Source organism: Lepisma saccharinum, chromosome 28 (genome assembly GCF_977018435.1).
Source record: "Lepisma saccharinum chromosome 28, izLepSacc3.1, whole genome shotgun sequence".
Lineage (NCBI taxonomy): Eukaryota > Metazoa > Arthropoda > Insecta > Zygentoma > Lepismatidae > Lepisma > Lepisma saccharinum.
This window is the reverse complement of record NC_139256.1, coordinates 27,085,217-27,106,332: the sequence shown is the minus strand read 5'-3', so window position 1 is coordinate 27,106,332 and position 21,116 is coordinate 27,085,217. Positions and strand designations below refer to the sequence as shown.

Below are 21,116 nucleotides of genomic sequence, written 5' to 3'. Positions count from 1 at the left end.
CTTAAGTACCCCCTAGACTAGAATTACATACTGACCTAATAATTTCCACTAAGAGTGCTGATTTTTACACATTGGTATTGTGATTTCAATTGGCATGGTATAGTTGAGGGAAATCCAATGTATCTTACCTCTCACATAAAATATATTTCTCACCATTTCTCGTCCGTTTCATCATCGAAGTCGAAGAATATCACTATCTTTCGATAATCTTGCGAGGGAGTTGAGCCTAGTTTGCTATTTCAAATAATTCCTTTGGGAGGAATTTCATTTAACTGCTCCTGAAGCATCGATATACATTCAGATTTCCCCTCCCCAAAGAGAAAAAAATAGCAACCACAGGGCAGATGGAGAAACCAGAGTAAGTAATTGACCCTCATCCGCCTTTCAAATACCACCCTGGGTGACCATTTTTTGGGGTCATTGGTATAATAGTCAAATAAGGGAAAATCTGGGTTTTAAGGAATTAGAAATAAAATATCTTCATTTCTATTTTGCTTCACACAAAAGGGGTATATGCCAACCGGGACAAGTTTCTTCTTGTCATATTTTCTCAATTTAGATCCATTCCATCGTAAATTCCAACCCCTCAAATGTGGGGTGTCCCGGCTTGAATGCAAGTAATCACACGGTGTCGGTAGGAGATTGAGGTCAAAAACAAAAACTCATCTGTGTTTACAGCTGATTTTTTTTACTTTACTTACTCCAGGAACTTATTTTGTAATTGCAAACCACAAGATAATTACCTCTTTCAATATTGCTCTTTCATGAACTCAATTGTTTATCTTAATTTGTTTCCTTTGATAATTCTCGGACATATGAGGTATGAGATACCTAAACCCAATATGGTCTACATACCTGTTATATCTGGAGTACCAATAGGATGCGTTCTTGGCTCACTATTATTTGTATTATACATAGATGATATTATAGACCTCTTCAATTCCCCCATCTCAAGCACTAGTCTAATGTTCGCTGACGATTGCAAGATTATTAGAGAAATAAAACAGACACGCACCTTCTCCAAAATGACATAAATAGATTCTCCGAATGGGGCCAACGATGGAAACTGTCCAAAACCTTTCTAAATGGTCCTACATAACATTTTTTCTTAAACACAACATTCCTAAAAGTAATTATACGAGACACTTAATGGCCTCCGAATCCTTTAGATTAAAATCTCACTTTTGAAAAAAAACATCTCAACCATCACAAAAAAGGAGCAATGCACATGCTAGGCCTATTGTACAGATTCACCGAAATCAGTAACTTGAAAGCCCTGTACATATACTTCAATACATTTTGTCCCCCATTCTAGAATACTGTTCACCCATCTGGAACATGGCTGCCCAATCTGATACCTTCAAGATCGACAGTGTTCTCAGCAGAGGCGTATATTCGGGGCTATCTAGGCTATCTGCAAAGCCCAGACTCAGTGAATAAAATACACAAAAATATATATATCAGAAAATGTGCATGAAATTGTTCATTTGAATAAGAAGATGAACCTGATTTCTTAGAGGAGTTGGAAACATTGCCCGCTTTCTTTGAATTCGCGAGACGTCTTGCCCAGCGCCGGCGGGCAACTCCACGGGGGTTACCGTGATCAACCAATTTTTCCCAGCATGAAATTTTCCCAGGAATGGGGAATTTTGAAGCCAAATTATCGCAGGAAGGGAAATGTGTGTCACATGCAGGGACAAGAGCATGATTGAACGCTTGCAGAAGAGTTGAAAAAGAGGTCGTTGACAAACAACTAGAGATACAGTGGGGAGTAGAAAATTCTTGGCTCAGCGGGAATGGTTCATGAGTGCATCTAAAAATTACCGAAATGAAGGACCAGTTCTAGTCTAGATCGCGTCGAGTGGTCTTGGTTTCGATTTCGATTTGTTGTTTTAAGTCCACTTTATGCACAGTAAGGCTAATCGGGACTGGACCTACAATTTAAAGTGGGATCCGAAACAATTGTGCCTCCACCGGGTATCGAACACGGGACCCCTTGATTACAAGGCGACGACGCTACCACTGCGCCATCGGGGAGGCCTAAGAGTGGTCTTGGTGCGTGTGAATAGAGTAGTGAGGGGATTGTATTTTTGTGAATGATATGTGATGTTGTGTAGTCACTACACACTGCTGTGTAGTGTGAACTGAAATGAGTGATATAATTAACAAGCTATCTATTCGGCTTACGAATGACGATAAGCTCCAAATCATTGTGGATTTTTCTTGTGCGTCCACTTTATGAACAGGTAAGCTAATGGGGATCGGACCTACAGTTAAAGTTGTATCTAAACCACCATGTATCGAACCCGGGACCCTTTAGTTTCAAGGCAACGACGTTACCACTGCGCCAACAAGGAGTACCCGAACATAAAATCGTGAAAATTGGTAGGTTGAAATTTTATTTTTATTCTCGTATATAGGCCTACATAATATTTCACAATATGGGCCTCTCATTTATGCAAATAAGAATGAAATTCTTGAAATCCTTTCCTTACTGACAGTGTACATTTCCATGTTTTATTTATGAGGTATATATTTTTAATCAGAGTCACATCACTTCAACCCGCCACCCCAAATGAGTTAAAAACACAAAAACACCCCCACCAGCAATTTTTTGTCCATTCGAACACTATGATATTTTGCGATAGCCCAGGTTCTTAACCCCGTATGCGCCACTGGTTCTCAGCTATTCCCTCTTCATCGTTCGATTTAGAGTACTGGCTCTAAGACACTTATCCAAGAGAGATCTGCTAAAAACAAATGTACACATTAATACCCCAGAAGCACGTAGATACCTTGTAGATTTGAAATTTCTATATAAGGTCATAAATGGTATCTTGAGATATAGCAGCCCACGAACTCACATAAAACACGGAACAAGGAAACTTTCCACAATGCAATTCCCAGACCCTCACTCATACAACGTTCTTTATTCCATAAACTTCCTAATCAATTTAACATCATCTCAAACCAAACAGATATTTTCAGCTGTTATTCCTCTTTTATCATCAACTTACAAAAATTTGTACATAAGTAATACTATTGCCAAACTGATTTCTGTTGATCTTGGGACTGTTTTGTTTTGTAATGCCTTTTTTTGTTCTTATTTATTGTTTTTTACTGTTGTTTTTTCCGGCTTAAATTGGCTTCTAAAGTACTGGAAATTTCAATAAATAAATAGACAGTGGGTCATTGAGGGATATATTTTGTTAACTTGTAACAAAACATTATACAGTAAAACCTCGTTAATCCGGACTCCGATAAGACGGACTTCGCTTAATCCGGACAGGCAAAAGGAAAAAAAAGCACCCGTCGGACACATCATCATAATATAGGTATCGCGTATGTACGTACTGCATTGTATGTACAGTATTGCTTTACATTTTATTGTACTGTATAGTGTACTTAGGCCTATGCCCTTTAAATAACCATAATAAACGTGTTTTGTTGCTATAAACGGAGTTTTAATGCACTTTCTACTGTTCTTTAAGGTTATTTAAGTTAATCCGCACTTTCGTTAAACCGGTCAACTTACCCCCCATTAGTCCGGATTAACGAGGTTTTACTGTACTTCTTCTTAACGGTTTCTCAAGATTATGATTTAGAAAAAGTTTCTGAAGTTTTGTGCAGTGGAGGAGAGAGAGAGAGAGAGAAGAGAAGAGAACGAATGTGAGAAGAAAATGGAAAGAATGAGAAAGAGAAGGTTTTAAAGGACACAGACGAAGATAGAAATAGAGAAACAGTGAAAATAAAGAGATAGAGAGACATAGAAATTAAAAATAGGTTGAAAAGTAAGAAAAGTAGAAACAGCTAGATGAACAGAGGAAGAAAAATAACATTAGAGAGAGAGTATAGTATCCAATATTTTGTCTACACTTGACCTGAAGAAAACTATTTGGCGACGCCACTACCTTGCTGGTCATTTTATGTTGTGTACACTGTACAATTTATAAATAACTGCCCATGGTGGGGACACCACATTAGTTTTATCCGACATACCTACAAAAAGAACGCATATTTCTGGAAAAGATGGCAAAATATAGGACTGACTACGAAAAAGAGAAGACCTTTAGATCCTATTACGACACTTTCGAAAATCATGGCAAGCTAATGTGTGAAACATGAAAATCACAACGTTTGAAGAAAAGAAAAGAAAAAAAAAGCACCAGATGGCAAATATTACCCTTGCAACCATTTTAAGTTCCCTGAAACAAAATGGCGTAGTTGAGTACATCATCATGCAATGTAGCTCACGGTTTATGCTTTTACATCCTAAATCCAGCACCCTGGAATAGATTTAGAGTCAACTCACGTCGTCTTTTTAAGGTACGGAGCTACACAGACGTAAACTCATTATCTTGCGTAAGGATATCAGTTTATTTTGCCAGACGTTCAAACAATCCTCGCAGCGCACCTCTACAACAATTGATGGCCGACAAGTAAGGAGGCATAATTATCTTGTATAATACAAATGTTGTGGTCATAATTATAGGTCGAGATATTGCTAGTGTCTTTTTTCGTATGGAAACCCACACTATGCTTGAGGAAATGAAAGTATAGAACTGCTTGTTGATCTACTTACGATTGTCATTTTTTTTAAATAGGCATGTGAAGCATGTCCTTGAAAATGAAGCCATTTGAATCTCAACAAGTGTCTGGAACAGAAATATATAGTGTTCAGATATATGACAACTGCGTGATATATTGTTCAAAATTAGTGCAAACCTGTTTATTAATCATGTAAATATCCTTTCCGTCTCAAACATTACCCTATAAGTCTTTTATCAGTAATAAAATCTTCAATATGTTTGTCATTTTATGCTGGTTTTATTTATCATTTTCTACAGTTGAACAATAATAATTTTCGTTTGCGTTTGGCTAACCTAGATGCGTGCTTTGAACACTTAATTCCCTTTTATAGTGCCCCTTTTTCTTTTTTGGTATAAATATTTATGGTTTTTTAGTATCTAGTTCTTCTCTTAGCCACCAGGATGCGTTTCTTGGCGTCTCCCTTCATCATTCAACCTCAGTGCTGATAATAGCCTAAGGAGGGAGAAAGAGGACGTACAAATAAAGAAAATAATTATAGACATAAGTTCCCCCATGTATTGTCCATATTTTCCTTTCAGTGTTTATATTCAGGTTTTTAGTGCACATTTTCCCACGTTAATGCATAATTCCCAACTTATACAATAGTTTTATAGAACAGGTTAATTAATCATGGGAAACCGGAATTACTGGAGAATTGTAGATATTATATTATTACAAAAGGGGAGTAATATCAAACTATCATTATTCCCTATATGGTGTAATAAAATATTCACTATTTTATTACACCATATAGGGAATAATGATAGTTTGATATTACTCCCCTTTTGTAATAATATAGTATCTACAATAATATGCAGGTTCCTAATTTTAGTGTTGTGTCAATCTGTGATATATATTTAAAGCACGTATCTACATTTAATTTTCGGGAAGGTTCTTGCACACTAACCATTTACTCATACATAATAATAGCAATGATGACAATAATAAATGCTATTAGTAATCATAATGGTAATATTATAATTCGTAAAGTTTTAATTATTAATGCTCTTAATCAATTACACCAAAAGTAAGAGGATGGCTTAAAATTAAAGATATAGCCTAACGGCATGAATTCTCTATCTAGCTCATTTGCAGTTCTATACCACGAAGCCAATCTACAAAGGAAAATAAGTAAATATATATAGAAACATGTAAGATTTATAAAGTAATCAAAAGGTTGTTATTTCCAGTTGATGAAGAATAAAGTCCCTGATTATTAGCTATTAATTAATTAAATTTAGTCAATACAAATCTAATCTTTATGCAAATTCAGTGCAAGTTAATGAACTTCATATTATCCTATCCATTCAATTTAAGCGCTGAAACACCCATTTCATTTTATTAAGCAGAGGAATTTTATTGATTTTAAGTCCTTGTCAACTCTTCCGAGGGGTCTGGTCCTCTTGGACCCCCTCTAAATGGGTCCTTGGTGTATTTTCCCTATTTTAGTGACCATCCGTCTCTTTCAGAGTCGATTTCGCGCGCCATAGATATATGAAAGAAGGAAATATTCGTATGGGATACGAATTCAAATCCGTCCGTTGTGTAATCCATAACTTTATAATGAGTCAACGACGTTTTCTGCTAACTAATTCTGTAAACCGTAATTATTCATGAAGGGAAGTACTTTCTATCCACAATATGGAGGCCAAGTAACATGCAATCATCCAAATTGCTGGAAAACTAAGTCCTAAAGCCATTCGCAAGACATAAAATGCTGTACGAGAGGGAAATTCAAGACGTTACTAAAGATTCAAATTGCAGGAAAGTTCAAGGTCAGTTACGAGATCACTTTGGACGAGTACGTTTCCGCACACTGTGTGAAATGAAAGGGCTACTTTACACATTACACATGTGAATTTTTCACACTTTTTTGCGCGTGATACTCGTCTGAATTGACACGCAAATTGCCTTTGTTAGCAAACGGAGATCTTCTTTTAAAAAAAGGCTCAAGGATATAAAGAATGTGAAAGAGAATGTCCAGTAAAAAAAGAGTTCTTGGTTATGGTATTGAGACAAGTCTCGAAACTGTTTCTCCAGAAGTTCCAAAGAAGACGGAAGAAGTAGAAAACATTCACTGCGGGAATTGCATGGGAAGAGCTCAAGTTATGGATAAGTTGGTGAGTATTTCTTCTTCCCTTATGCCTAGAAAAATCCACTTTAGCACAGAAGAACCAGAGTCCACGTCATTGTCATCTTCAGGTAACTTAGGGCCTAATTTTGGGTGACAAAATCGATCTTGGGACTTAACTTTGGGGTGGGGGCCAGAATCAAACTAGGGACCATGGTTGTTAACGGTGCAGGAATTTAAAATAAATTCAATTCAGGTCCATGAGAGAAAATCAACAACCCTAAATGGGTTCTGGACTGTAAATAAGCTTTTTATCTGTATAGGTCCACGAACCTTCTTTCCGGATCAATTTAAATACGGTTGAGGAACCTTTCTTCAATGAAAGAATAAGCAACTTGGACCGAATTTAATTTGCGCGATAAAAAAGGTTCCAATCCTGTTGCGGAATCCAATAGAACTCATTGATAGGTTCTTGGTCCTTTAACAACTCTGATAGGGACTAACTTTGGGAGGGGTAGAATCAAACTTGGGCCTTAACTTTCAGGGGATAGAATTAATAAGTTTTCCATCTTGAACTATTTTGCTAAATAGCTTACATTTACGCAATCATAAAAAAATAATATTCAATGTTTTGCTCCTCCCAGGACGGTATCCTTAACTTTTAAATTTGGTAACATGAATATTTTGGTGGCGCAAGTGCCCCCTTGCCCCCGCCAAATTACGCCCATGTCTTCAGGGCATGTGCTTGGAACCTCTATCTCCAACCGGATTAAGGTCTCCCCGATGGCGTCGTCGCCTTGTAATCAAGGGGTCCCGGGTTCGATACTCGTTGGAGGCACAAGTGGTTTGGATCCCACTTTAAACTGTAGGTCCAGTCCCAATTAGCCTTACTGTGCATAAAGTGGACTTAAAACACCAAATCATTCAATCAATCCAACCAGGTGGACGCTCAACACTGCACTTCTACTCTGAAGATGAGAATGCTTGGAATCCTTTCTACAACTCACCTAAGAGAATCTATTCAACAAATATTATGTTTGCGATTAGCCAAAAGTGGCATAAAAGCGACTGAAAATAACAAAAATTTTAAAACCCTGAAGATTTATAATATCCAGAGGGAAATATCTATTTTTAACTAATTTAATATACACGACGTAGCTACTGTTTTAGCGTAGAAAATTTTCGGATCATATCCTTGCACATTCTGTTATAATAAAGTCGTATGAGTGGATAGAGATTAGTTCTAATCGACCTAAACGTAAATTAAACCTAGTATCCCAGTTAAGTATCGCGTGTACGAATACAGTTGACTTCGAAATAAAATCTAATCTACATTTCCCCCATAGTAGTATATTTTAATTGCTGATCTTAGACTTTCACTTTGCCATCATTGCGTAAAACATGCTTATGAAAATATATATGATGACATTGTAACATTGTTGAAAAGTCGTACATTGTGCATTATTCTACGTATATTCACTCTCGATACTTCAGACTGACCAGAACCTATGTAACAATTTGCTAAAGTTGAATTACCGATGGTCCTTTTTTGTCTAGATAACCCTGATTTAACATCTCATTGGGGAAGATTTGAAAAGAATTTTCAATAAATTAAATATTTTTAACATACATTTTATATCAACCGGGCTAGTCTTAAACTATGACTGGGTCGTAATTCAGAAAATAACCCAATCACAAAATAATCAATAATTAGCATTTGACGTCATTCCCATCTGTAGTGACCATTTTTGTAAACATTTTTCTTTCTCATTGGGAGTCTATGTGGCTGTTGACCCAAAGTCTCTTCCTGTCTCATTCGAGTAGGAATGGTAATCGTTTTAGCTTGGAGAAGCGTGGGCACGATTTTCCCTCTGTGCTGGAAATGCTGACTAACTTATTATATCATGAAATGATTTTTTTTGCGGATTTACAGGGAGGGGCATGGATTCAAGGGCTTTTCGCAAATGATACGAATCATATATAAAAAAATGAACTGATAGCATTCTACTACAGCGAACCAAAACGTTAGAGCCTAATTTTAGTAGACAGTAAAATAATAAAACAAAGTTTATTTATTCAATTACTGCCTCAACAGAGGTAAATCCTCCAATTACAGAAGGCAGATAAGCAATCTTACAAAAGATAAGTTTATAAACACACATACAAAAAAAGATCCTAAACAGAAGAAATGCAATTAGCATAGATAGACCGAAGTTGAGCACAAATAAATTAATCGGGACTCTATTTACTAGACAATAAATACAATAAATCGACACTGGAAGTCTAATCAGGCAATAACTTGAACTGAGAGGCCCAAAGGGAGAGCATTCTTGGTTAAATGATTCCCTTGTTTGTGACAGTTTCTCCTCAGTAAATGAATTATCAAGCTTATTTCTTCTTGTAATCATTGTTAGCACTGGCGTACGCAGGATTTTATTTCGGAGGGGTTAGAATTTAAAAGATGGATATTAGCCTACATAACTGCGTTAATTTCGTAACCGCAATTAACCTTCAATTTAAAAGTTGTTCGAAGACAAAAATGGTAATAGGGGGTCATTTTAATGGAAATTAGCATTTACCACATGGGTTTTCCGAGTTCTATCCTGCTTTCATTTGAAAATCTTGATTTTCATAAATTTCGGGAGGGTCTGGTCTGTAGCCCCATCAACCCCTCCAGTGATTGTTAGTACAATTTATGAAGAACTACTTGTACAGTCGCCTCAACGGAAATCTTTACATTTGAACGCAATTGAAATATTTACATGGTTATTGCGCGTGCCAACTGTGTCATTGTTATACTCCGAAATAAACAATGTGGGAAGAATCTATAATCTTGTGATTGTTCAGTGAACAACAGCCGACAGTGTTTTGGTTATGCTTTGGCTAACAGTCTTTACAAGGGAACCAGAGAAAAAAAAGTCCCGGTTGTTGTATCCAGTGCAAGGAATTTCTCTGTGTTGCAGAAGTGTGCAGCTTCGTCATTTCGTTATTTCTGCCTAAGAAGTCAATGGGGAGGAAGAAGTTGACAATGGAAGAGAAGACTCGTGCCTTGACTTTGCTTCAACAAGGTATGTCTGTGATTCGTGTTGCAGCTGATTTGACATTTGACGAAACTGTACACTTCTGTAACACAGAGAAATTGTTTGCACTGGATACCACAACCGAGGCTCCTTTTTCTCTGGTTCCCTTGTAAAGACTGATAGCTAAAGAATAACCACAACACTGTCGACTGTTGTTCACTGAACAATCACAAGATTATAGACCACTCCCACTTTGTTATTTCGGAGTATAACAATGGTGGCACGCGCAATAACCATGTGAAGATTTCATTGCGTTCAAATGTAAAGATTTCCATTGGGGCGACTGTATTTAACAAAAATCTACTATGTGTCACTTCGTAATCCAAGACTTTTGTTCGTTTCCTGGTTCAGATATATTGTAGAGTGGTTCGGATTCCACTTTGTGAAATATATATATATATATATATATATATATATATATGTATATGTGTGTGTACCTTAATTTCTTCTGGTTTCTTATCTACTAAATTTCTGTAGGAAGGGCCGGCCCCATGGCACATCGCGCTACGACGCCAGGGGCCCCGGGTTCGAATCCTGGTCTGGGCATGGATATTTGTGAGTGTCCATTCATCAATTTCATCATATCATCACTCATCCCATCTTTGCAAATTAGCCAAAAGTGGCACAAAAAGCGAAGCAAAATAAATCAAGTCAATCAATCAATTCGGTAGGAAGGGTTAGACAAGTATGCTGCACTTTAGCACAGACTTATTGCTGATCTAAGCATATTTTCAACTTTGAGTTAGTGCCTGTATATCTCAACAAGAATATAAGTCTTTGGGGTCCACGTGCAATCACTTCTGAGCCACTATGAAGAGTTTTCCATCTATCTGCCTGCGAACTGAGTCCATGGTCGAACTTTCTTTCCCATTAGTAAACTTGTTGGTGTGGTAAACATGCACAGAGATATTGAATTTCATTTAATGATGATAAATTTCTGGACGTTTTAGGCTGGCAGAGGGCAAGAAACCACTCCTCTTCACTGGTGCAAGTGTGTAGAGGAGGCGCCATCTTTAAAATGACAAAAAATGGCGTTTTGAAGCTCACGTGATTGTTGCAGCCTTGAGCTGGTTTTGTAAATAAGTTGCTACCTAATGTAAATTTGAGATGTATACAGTTTGCCCTACAATTTTTATTGGACTTTTCATGTTTTCATTTTATTCTTGTAACTGTATATATATATGATGATTTTCACATGTCAATATGTGCACATTATACTTCAAGCTTTACATCTTATTATATGCTTACAGCATATTCTGTGCCCCTCCCAGAAACAAATTCTAGATCCGGTTAGTCATTGTTCAGACTGATAAATTTTAAAAAATCCACCCAAGAACATTACCGGAAAAAGGATGAAACTCGGAAATGACCAAAGCGTTCTTTTTTCTTTGCAGATTGTAATTGTACTCCTGGCAGCAGGACAATGTGCGATAGCGCAGGACCTTGGTTTGGCCTTTGGGGCTACGTACTCTGACCAAGGCTACTACGGACAGTCTCCAGTAGTTGGCGTTTACCCACAGACTCAGGTTCTGAATCCAGGATACTACTCACAAGGTTACACTGGAGCCTATGTGCCTCAACCACAGGTACCGAGCTACGCAAGTCAACCTGCAGTTGCAGCTTACGAACCAGCAAGCGTGGCTATACCAGTGCAGCTGGTGTATGCAGTGGCTTCTCCTTATATGAGTTCCGCTGCAGCTACCATCCCATCTGCATCGTATGTTCCTGCTGCACAACCTATCGCCGCTGGAGGATATGGGTCTGGCTATTACTACACATAGTTTCACAGCAGTTACTCTTCGCAATTCATAAACTTTCTAGTGAGATAAAGTAGTAAAGTTTGTATGAAATAAAACTGTTCTATATGACTGATTGGTTTACTGCTCTTGCCTCTCGATTGCCAACAGAATGTTCCTTCCAGCTAGGGCTGTAGTCAAGGGTATACGTCGTATACCCTCTGTTTAACCTTACTCGTAGTTGTATACCTTCTGTTACAATTCGTGTGCTACTTTCGTTTTGCCTATAGCTATTTTTTATGCAATTTGACCGGTGAGCTTATTGAGATTTGACTTTTGTTATCAAAACAGGCCCGTAGCCAGGTAGGGTCGGACATTAGGTACTATTTTGTGTAATTTCTTTGCAGTGAAAAGTGAAAATGCAGACAGCAGATATTATTTTGCTCACAACTTTGGTGAAGGATAAATTCACAGGGCATGAACTGCAGCTATTACATTCGTTCATCTTATTTATAAGAAGAAGTCAAAGTAGCGGCAAGTATTTAGGAGATTCTCTTCTCTGTGAAGGAGCTTTCTGAAGTCTAGACTCTAGACTTCAGAAAGTTCCTTTACAGGGGAGCTTCTTTATCTGTACCTTCGTTGCCCCTGTTGCAACCTCCCATTTATACCGAAATCTCTGACTTTGCTGCCATTATGCAAATTCCCTCCGCATCTGCGTCAAGGGTTAACAGCTCCCATGTTTTGGCAACGAAGGAAAGTTTTAAGGTTTCGGCCGGGGAGTGGATCCCCGTGAAGTTGACCCGACCCATTCGCGTTGCCCACTTCAAAACTAGTCAGGACGTTAGTTCTTCGTTAGTTCTCGATAGTTCTCATAAAATTTTCGTTAGTTCCGAAAATACATAGAAACTATTAAGGAAATAAATGGGTTGGGCCAACTTCACACTTTTTCGACCCATATTCAAATTCGAACCGAAAACCATCCAGATCGATTGATTTTCGTTAGTTCTCCTAAAATTTTCGTTAGTTCTCAAAATTTATCCAATTTATTCGCCGATTAGAAAATGGAAGCAATTTGAAATTTCCCAATTTTGACACGGAATTTTCTCACAAAATGGTCCGTATTGTTAGAATGTAGAGAGTATGGGTAAATTTTGTTCAAACTTTAGTCATTTTATCAAATTTATCCAATTTATTCACTGAATAAATGCTTAGACAAAATGTGTTGCCCTGAACGGCCAAATTTCGTTGCCCGCCTCAAAGCTAGTCAGGACGTTAGTTCCTCGGCAGTTCTCGATAGTTTTTATAAAATTTTCGTTAGTTCGGAAAATACATGGAAACTATTAAGGAAATAAATGGGTCGGGCCAACTTCACACTTTTTCGACCCATATTCAAATTCGACCCGAAAACCATCCAGATCGATTGATTTTCGTTAGTTCCCGTTAGTTCTCCTAAAATTTTCGTTAGTTCTCAAAATTTATCCAATTTATTCGCCGAACAAAATTTCGAGGTAATTTGCAGTTTTCCAGTTTTAACACGGATATTTTATCAAAAAATGGTCCGTATTGGTAGAATGTAGAGAGTATGAGTAAATTATATTGAAACTTTAGTCATTTTATCAAATTTATCCAATTTATTCACTGAATAAATGATTAGACGAAATGTGTTGTCCTGAACGGCCAAATTTCGTTGCCTACCTCAAACCTAGTCAGGACGTTAGTTCTTCGTTAGTCCTCGATAGTTCTCGTAAAATTTTCGTTAGTTCTCAAAATTTATCCAATTTATTCGCCGATTAGAAAATGGAAGCAATTTGAAATTTCCCAATTTTGACACGGAATTTTCTCACAAAATGGTCCGTAATGTTAGAATGTAGAGAGTATGGGTAAATTTTGTTCAAACTTTAGTCATTTTATCAAATTTATCCAATTTATTCACTGAATAAATGCTTAGACGAAATGTGTTGTCCTGAACGGCCAAATTTCGTTGCCCACCTCAAACCTAGTTAGGACGTTAGTTCTTCGTTAGTCCTCGATAGTTCTCGTAAAATTTTCGTTAGTTCCGAAAATACATGGAAACTATTAAGGAAATAAATGGGTCGGGCCAACTTCACACTTTTTCGACCCATATTCAAATTCGAACCGAAAACCATCCAGATCGATTGATTTTCGTTAGTTCCCGTTAGTTCTCCTAAAATTTTCGTTAGTTCTCCTAAAATTTTCGTTAGTTCTCAAAATTTATCCAATTTATTCGCCGAACAAAAAATCGAAATAATTTGCAGTTTTCCAGTTTTAACACGGATATTTTATCAAAAAATGGTCCGTATTGGTAGAATGTAGAGAGTATGAGTAAATTATATTGAAACTTTAGTCATTTTATCAAATTTATCCAATTTATTCACTGACTAAATGATTAGACGAAATGTGTTGTCCTGAACGGCCAAATTTCGTTGCCCACCTCAAGCCTAGTCAGGACGTTAGTTCTTCGTTAGTTCTCGATAGTTCTCGTAAAATTTTCGTTAGTTCTCAAAATTTATCCAATTTATTCGCCGATTAGAAAATGGAAGCAATTTGAAATTTCCCAATTTTGACACGGAATTTTTCTCAAAAAATGGTCCGTATTGATAGAATCTAGAGAGTATGGGTCAATTTTGTTGAAGCTTTAGTCATTTTATCAAATTTATCCAATTTATTCACTGAATAAATGCTTAGACGAAATGTGTTGTCCTGAACGGCCAAATTTCGTTGCCCACCTCAAACCTAGTTAGGACGTTAGTTCTTCGTTAGTCCTCGATAGTTCTCGTAAAATTTTCGTTAGTTCCGAAAATACATGGAAACTATTAAGGAAATAAATGGGTCGGGCCAACTTCACACTTTTTCGACCCATATTCAAATTCGAACCGAAAACCATCCAGATCGATTGATTTTCGTTAGTTCCCGTTAGTTCTCCTAAAATTTTCGTTAGTTCTCAAAATTTATCCAATTTATTCGCCGAACAAAAAATCGAGGTAATTTGCAGTTTTCCAGTTTTAACACGGATATTTTATCAAAAAATGGTCCGTATTGGTAGAATGTAGAGAGTATGAGTAAATTATATTGAAACTTTAGTCATTTTATCAAATTTATCCAATTTATTCACTGAATAAATGATTAGACGAAATGTGTTGTCCTGAACGGCCAAATTTCGTTGCCCACCTCAAGCCTAGTCAGGACGTTAGTTCTTCGTTAGTCCTCGATAGTTCTCTTAAAATTTTCGTTAGTTCTCAAAATTTATCCAATTTATTCGCCGATTAGAAAATGGAAGCAATTTGAAATTTCCCAATTTTGACACGGAATTTTTCTCAAAAAATGGTCCGTATTGATAGAATCTAGAGAGTATGGGTCAATTTTGTTGAAGCTTTAGTCATTTTATCAAATTTATCCAATTTATTCACTGAATAAATGCTTAGACGAAATGTGTTGTCCTGAACGGCCAAATTTCGTTGCCCACCTCAAACCTAGTCAGGACGTTAGTTCTTCGTTAGTCCTCGATAGTTCTCGTAAAATTTTCGTTAGTTCTCAAAATTTATCCAATTTATTCGCAGATTCGAAAATGGAAGCAATTTGAAATTTCCCAATTTTGACACGGAATTTTCTCACAAAATGGTCCGTATTGTTAGAATGTAGAGAGTATGGGTAAATTTTGTTCAAACTTTAGTCATTTTATCAAATTTATCCAATTTATTCACTGAATAAATGCTTAGACAAAATGTGTTGCCCTGAACGGCCAAATTTCGTTGCCCGCCTCAAAGCTAGTCAGGACGTTAGTTCCTCGGCAGTTCTCGATAGTTTTTATAAAATTTTCGTTAGTTCCGAAAATACATGGAAACTATTAAGGAAATAAATGGGTCGGGCCAACTTCACACTTTTTCGACCCATATTCAAATTCGAACCGAAAACCATCCAGATCGATTGATTTTCGTTAGTTCCCGTTAGTTCTCGTAAAATTTTCGTTAGTTCTCAAAATTTATCCAATTTATTCGCCGATTAGAAAATGGAAGCAATTTGAAATTTCCCAATTTTGACATGGAATTTTTCTCAAAAAATGGTCCGTATTGAAAGAATCTAGAGAGTATGGGTCAATTTTGTTGAAACTTTAGTCATTTTATCAAATTTATCCAATGTATTCACTGAATAAATGCTTAGACAAAATGTGTTGTCCTGAACGGCCAAATTTCGTTGCCCACCTCAAACCAAGTCAGGACGTTAGTTCTTCGTTAGTTCTCGATAGTTCTCGTAAAATTTTCGTTAGTTCTCAAAATTTATCCAATTTATTCGCCGATTAGAAAATGGAAGCAATTTGAAATTTCCCAATTTTGACACGGAATGTTTCTCAGAAAATGGTCCGTATTGGTAGAATGTAGAGAGTATGGGTAAATTTTGTTCAAACTTTAGTCATTTTATCAAATTTTTCCAATTTATTCACTGAATAAATGCTTAGACAAAATGTGTTGTCCTGAACGGCCAAATTTCGTTGCCCACCTCAAACCTAGTCAGGACGTTAGTTCTTCGTTAGTTCTCGATAGTTCTCGTAAATTTTTCGTTAGTTCTCAAAATTTGTCCAATTTATTCGCCGATTAGAAAATGGAAGCAATTTGAAATTTCCCAATTTTGACACGGAATTTTTCTCACAAAATGGTCCGTATTGGTAGAATGTAGAGAGTATGGGTAAGTTTTGTTCAAACTTAAGTCATTTTATCAAATTTATCCAATTTATTCACTGAATAAATGCTTAGACGAAATGTGTTGTCCTGAAGGGCCAAATTTCGTTGCCCACCTCAAAGCTAGTCAGGACGTTAGTTCCTCGGCAGTTCTCGATAGTTTTTATAAAATTTTCGTTAGTTCCGAAAATACATGGAAACTATTAAGGAAATAAATGGGTCGGGCCAACTTCACACTTTTTCGACCCATATTCAAATTCGAACCGAAAACCATCCAGATCGATTGATTTTCGTTAGTTCCCGTTAGTTCTCATAAAATTTTCGTTAGTTCTCAAAATTTATCCAATTTATTCGCCGAACAAAATTTCGAGGTAATTTGCAGTTTTCCAGTTTTCACACGGAAATTACATCAAAAAATGGTCCGTATTGGTAGAATGTGGAGAGTATGTGTCAATTTTGTTCAAACTTTAGTCATTTTATCAAATTTATCCAATTTATTCACTGATTAAATGCTTAGACGAAATGTGTTGTCCTGAACGGCCAAATTTCGTTGCCCACCTCAAACCTAGTCAGGACGTTAGTTCCTAGTTAGTCCCCGATAGGTCTCGTAAAATTTTCGTTAGGTCTCAAAATTTATCCAATTTATTCGCCGATTAGAAAATGGAAGCAATTTGAAATTTCCCAATTTTGACACGGAATTTTTCTCACAAAATGGTCCGTATTGATAGAATCTAGAGAGTATGCGTCAATTTTGTTGAAACTTTAGTCATTCTATCAAATTTATCCAATGTATTCACTGAATAAATGCTTAGACGAAATGTGTTGTCCTGAACGGCCAAATTTCGTTGCCCACCTCAAACCGAGTCAGGACGTTAGTTCTTCGTTAGTTATCGATAGTTCTCGTAAAATTTTCGTTAGTTCTCAAAATTTATCCAATTTATTCGCCGATTAGAAAATGGAAGCAATTTGAAATTTCCCAATTTTGACACGGAATGTTTCTCAAAAAATGGTCCGTATTGGTAGAATGTAGAGAGTATGGGTAAATTGTGTTCAAACTTTAGTCATTTTATCAAATTTATCCAATTTATTCACTGAATAAATGCTTAGACAAAATGTGTCGGCCTGAACGGCCAAATTCCATTGCCCACCTCAAACCTACTCAGGATGTTACTTCTTTGTTAGTTCTCGATAGTTCTCGTAAAATTTTCGTTAGTTCTCAAAATTTATCCAATTTATTCGCCGATTAGAAAATGGAAGCAATTTGAAATTTCCCAATTTTGACACGGAATTTTTCTCACAAAATGGTCCGTATTGATAGAATCTAGAGAGTATGCGTCAATTTTGTTGAAACTTTAGTCATTCTATCAAATTTATCCAATGTATTCACTGAATAAATGCTTAGACGAAATGTGTTGTCCTGAACGGCCAAATTTCGTTGCCCACCTCAAACCGAGTCAGGACGTTACTTCCTTGTTAGTTCTCGATAGTTCTCGTAAAATTTTCGTTAGTTCTCAAAATTTATCCAATTTATTCGCCGATTAAAAAATGGAAGCAATTTGAAATTTCCCAATTTTGACACTGAATTTTTCTCAAAAAATGGGCCGTATTGGTAGAATGTAGAGAGTATGGGTCAATTTTGTTGAAAATTTAGTCATTTTATCAAATTTTTCCAATTTATTCACTGAATAAATGCTTAGACGAAATGTGTTGGCCTGAGCGGCCAAATTTCGTTGCCCACCTCAAACCTAGTCAGGACGTTAGTTCTTCGTTAGTCCTCGATAGTTCTCGTAAAATTTTCGTTAGTTCTCAAAATTTATCCAATTTGTTCGCAGATTAGAAAATGGAAGCAATTTGAAATTTCCCAATTTTGACACGGAATTTTCTCACAAAATGGTCCGTATTGTTAGAATGTAGAGAGTATGGATAAATTTTGTTCAAACTTTAGTCATTTTATCAAATTTATCCAATTTATTCACTGAATAAATGCTTAGACAAAATGTGTTGCCCTGAACGGCCAAATTTCGTTGCCCGCCTCAAAGCTAGTCAGGACGTTAGTTCCTCGGCAGTTCTCGATAGTTTTTATAAAATTTTCGTTAGTTCCGAAAATACATGGAAACTATTAAGGAAATAAATGGGTCGGGCCAACTTCACACTTTTTCGACCCATATTCAAATTCGAACCGAAAACCATCCAGATCGATTGATTTTCGTTAGTTCCCGTTAGTTCTCGTAAAATTTTCGTTAGTTCTCAAAATTTATCCAATTTATTCGCCGATTAGAAAATGGAAGCAATTTGAAATTTCCCAATTTTGACATGGAATTTTTCTCAAAAAATGGTCCGTATTGAAAGAATCTAGAGAGTATGGGTCAATTTTGTTGAAACTTTAGTCATTTTATCAAATTTATCCAATGTATTCACTGAATAAATGCTTAGACAAAATGTGTTGTCCTGAACGGCCAAATTTCGTTGCCCACCTCAAACCAAGTCAGGACGTTAGTTCTTCGTTAGTTCTCGATAGTTCTCGTAAAATTTTCGTTAGTTCTCAAAATTTATCCAATTTATTCGCCGATTAGAAAATGGAAGCAATTTGAAATTTCCCAATTTTGACACGGAATGTTTCTCAGAAAATGGTCCGTATTGGTAGAATGTAGAGAGTATGGGTAAATTTTGTTCAAACTTTAGTCATTTTATCAAATTTTTCCAATTTATTCACTGAATAAATGCTTAGACAAAATGTGTTGTCCTGAACGGCCAAATTTCGTTGCCCACCTCAAACCTAGTCAGGACGTTAGTTCTTCGTTAGTTCTCGATAGTTCTCGTAAATTTTTCGTTAGTTCTCAAAATTTGTCCAATTTATTCGCCGATTAGAAAATGGAAGCAATTTGAAATTTCCCAATTTTGACACGGAATTTTTCTCACAAAATGGTCCGTATTGGTAGAATGTAGAGAGTATGGGTAAGTTTTGTTCAAACTTAAGTCATTTTATCAAATTTATCCAATTTATTCACTGAATAAATGCTTAGACGAAATGTGTTGTCCTGAAGGGCCAAATTTCGTTGCCCACCTCAAAGCTAGTCAGGACGTTAGTTCCTCGGCAGTTCTCGATAGTTTTTATAAAATTTTCGTTAGTTCCGAAAATACATGGAAACTATTAAGGAAATAAATGGGTCGGGCCAACTTCACACTTTTTCGACCCATATTCAAATTCGAACCGAAAACCATCCAGATCGATTGATTTTCGTTAGTTCCCGTTAGTTCTCATAAAATTTTCGTTAGTTCTCAAAATTTATCCAATTTATTCGCCGAACAAAATTTCGAGGTAATTTGCAGTTTTCCAGTTTTCACACGGAAATTACATCAAAAAATGGTCCGTATTGGTAGAATGTGGAGAGTATGTGTCAATTTTGTTCAAACTTTAGTCATTTTATCAAATTTATCCAATTTATTCACTGATTAAATGCTTAGACGAAATGTGTTGTCCTGAACGGCCAAATTTCGTTGCCCACCTCAAACCTAGTCAGGACGTTAGTTCCTAGTTAGTCCCCGATAGGTCTCGTAAAATTTTCGTTAGTTCTCAAAATTTATCCAATTTATTCGCCGATTAGAAAATGGAAGCAATTTGAAATTTCCCAATTTTGACACGGAATTTTTCTCACAAAATGGTCCGTATTGATAGAATCTAGAGAGTATGCGTCAATTTTGTTGAAACTTTAGTCATTCTATCAAATTTATCCAATGTATTCACTGAATAAATGCTTAGACGAAATGTGTTGTCCTGAACGGCCAAATTTCGTTGCCCACCTCAAACCGAGTCAGGACGTTAGTTCTTCGTTAGTTATCGATAGTTCTCGTAAAATTTTCGTTAGTTCTCAAAATTTATCCAATTTATTCGCCGATTAGAAAATGGAAGCAATTTGAAATTTCCCAATTTTGACACGGAATGTTTCTCAAAAAATGGTCCGTATTGGTAGAATGTAGAGAGTATGGGTAAATTGTGTTCAAACTTTAGTCATTTTATCAAATTTATCCAATGTATTCACTGAATAAATGCTTAGACGAAATGTGTTGTCCTGAACGGCCAAATTTCGTTGCCCACCTCAAACCGAGTCAGGACGTTAGTTCTTCGTTAGTTATCGATAGTTCTCGTAAAATTTTCGTTAGTTCTCAAAATTTATCCAATTTATTCGCCGATTAGAAAATGGAAGCAATTTGAAATTTCCCAATTTTGACACGGAATGTTTCTCAAAAAATGGTCCGTATTGGTAGAATGTAGAGAGTATGGGTAAATTGTGTTCAAACTTTAGTCATTTTATCAAATTTATCCAATGTATTCACTGAATAAATGCTTAGACGAAATGTGTTGTCCTGAACGGCCAAATTTCGTTGCCCACCTCAAACCGAGTCAGGACGTTAGTTCTTCGTTAGTTATCGATAGTTCTCGTAAAATTTTCGTTAGTTCTCAAAATTTATCCAATTTATTCGCCGATTAGAAAATGGAAGCAATTTGAAATTTCCCAATTTTGACACGGAATTTTCTCACAAAATGGTCCGTAATGTTAGAATGTAGAGAGTATGGGTAAATTTTGTTCAAACTTTAGTCATTTTATCAAATTTATCCAATTTATTCACTGAATAAATGCTTAGACATAATGTGCTGGCCTGAACGGCCAAATTTCGTTGCCCACCTCAAAGCTAGTGAGGACGTTAGTTCCTCGGCAGTTCTCGATAATTTTAATAAAATTTTCGTTAATTCCGAAAATACATGGAAACTATTAAGGAAATAAATGGGTTGGGCCAAATTCACACTTTTTCGACCCATATTCAAATTCGAACCGAAAACCATCCAGATCGATTGATTTTCGTTAGTTCCCGTTAGTTCTCCTAAAATTTTCGTTAGTTCTCAAAATTTATCCAATTTATTCGCCGAACAAAAAATCGAAATAAT

At 36.3% G+C, this 21,116-nt stretch overlaps 1 protein-coding gene across 2 annotated transcripts in view; it reads left to right on the top strand.

Annotated features, from left to right (window-relative positions):
• The window catches only part of LOC145980761 (uncharacterized), a 36,455-nt gene extending 24,846 nt beyond the window's left edge, over window positions 1-11,609 (top strand). Inside the window, exons 1-2 of one of the 2 annotated variants that reach the window (XM_083113827.1) lie at window positions 6,547-6,710; window positions 11,136-11,609. In XM_083113827.1, coding sequence (XP_082969953.1) covers window positions 6,567-6,710; window positions 11,136-11,522 — 531 coding nt within the window. In that variant the 5' untranslated portion in view covers window positions 6,547-6,566 and the 3' untranslated portion in view covers window positions 11,523-11,609. Of the gene's footprint in view, window positions 1-6,546; window positions 6,711-11,135 lie in introns of those variants that run through there. The other variant, XM_083113826.1, reaches the window with a different exon arrangement.
• Window positions 11,610-21,116: the final 9,507 nt, after the last annotated feature.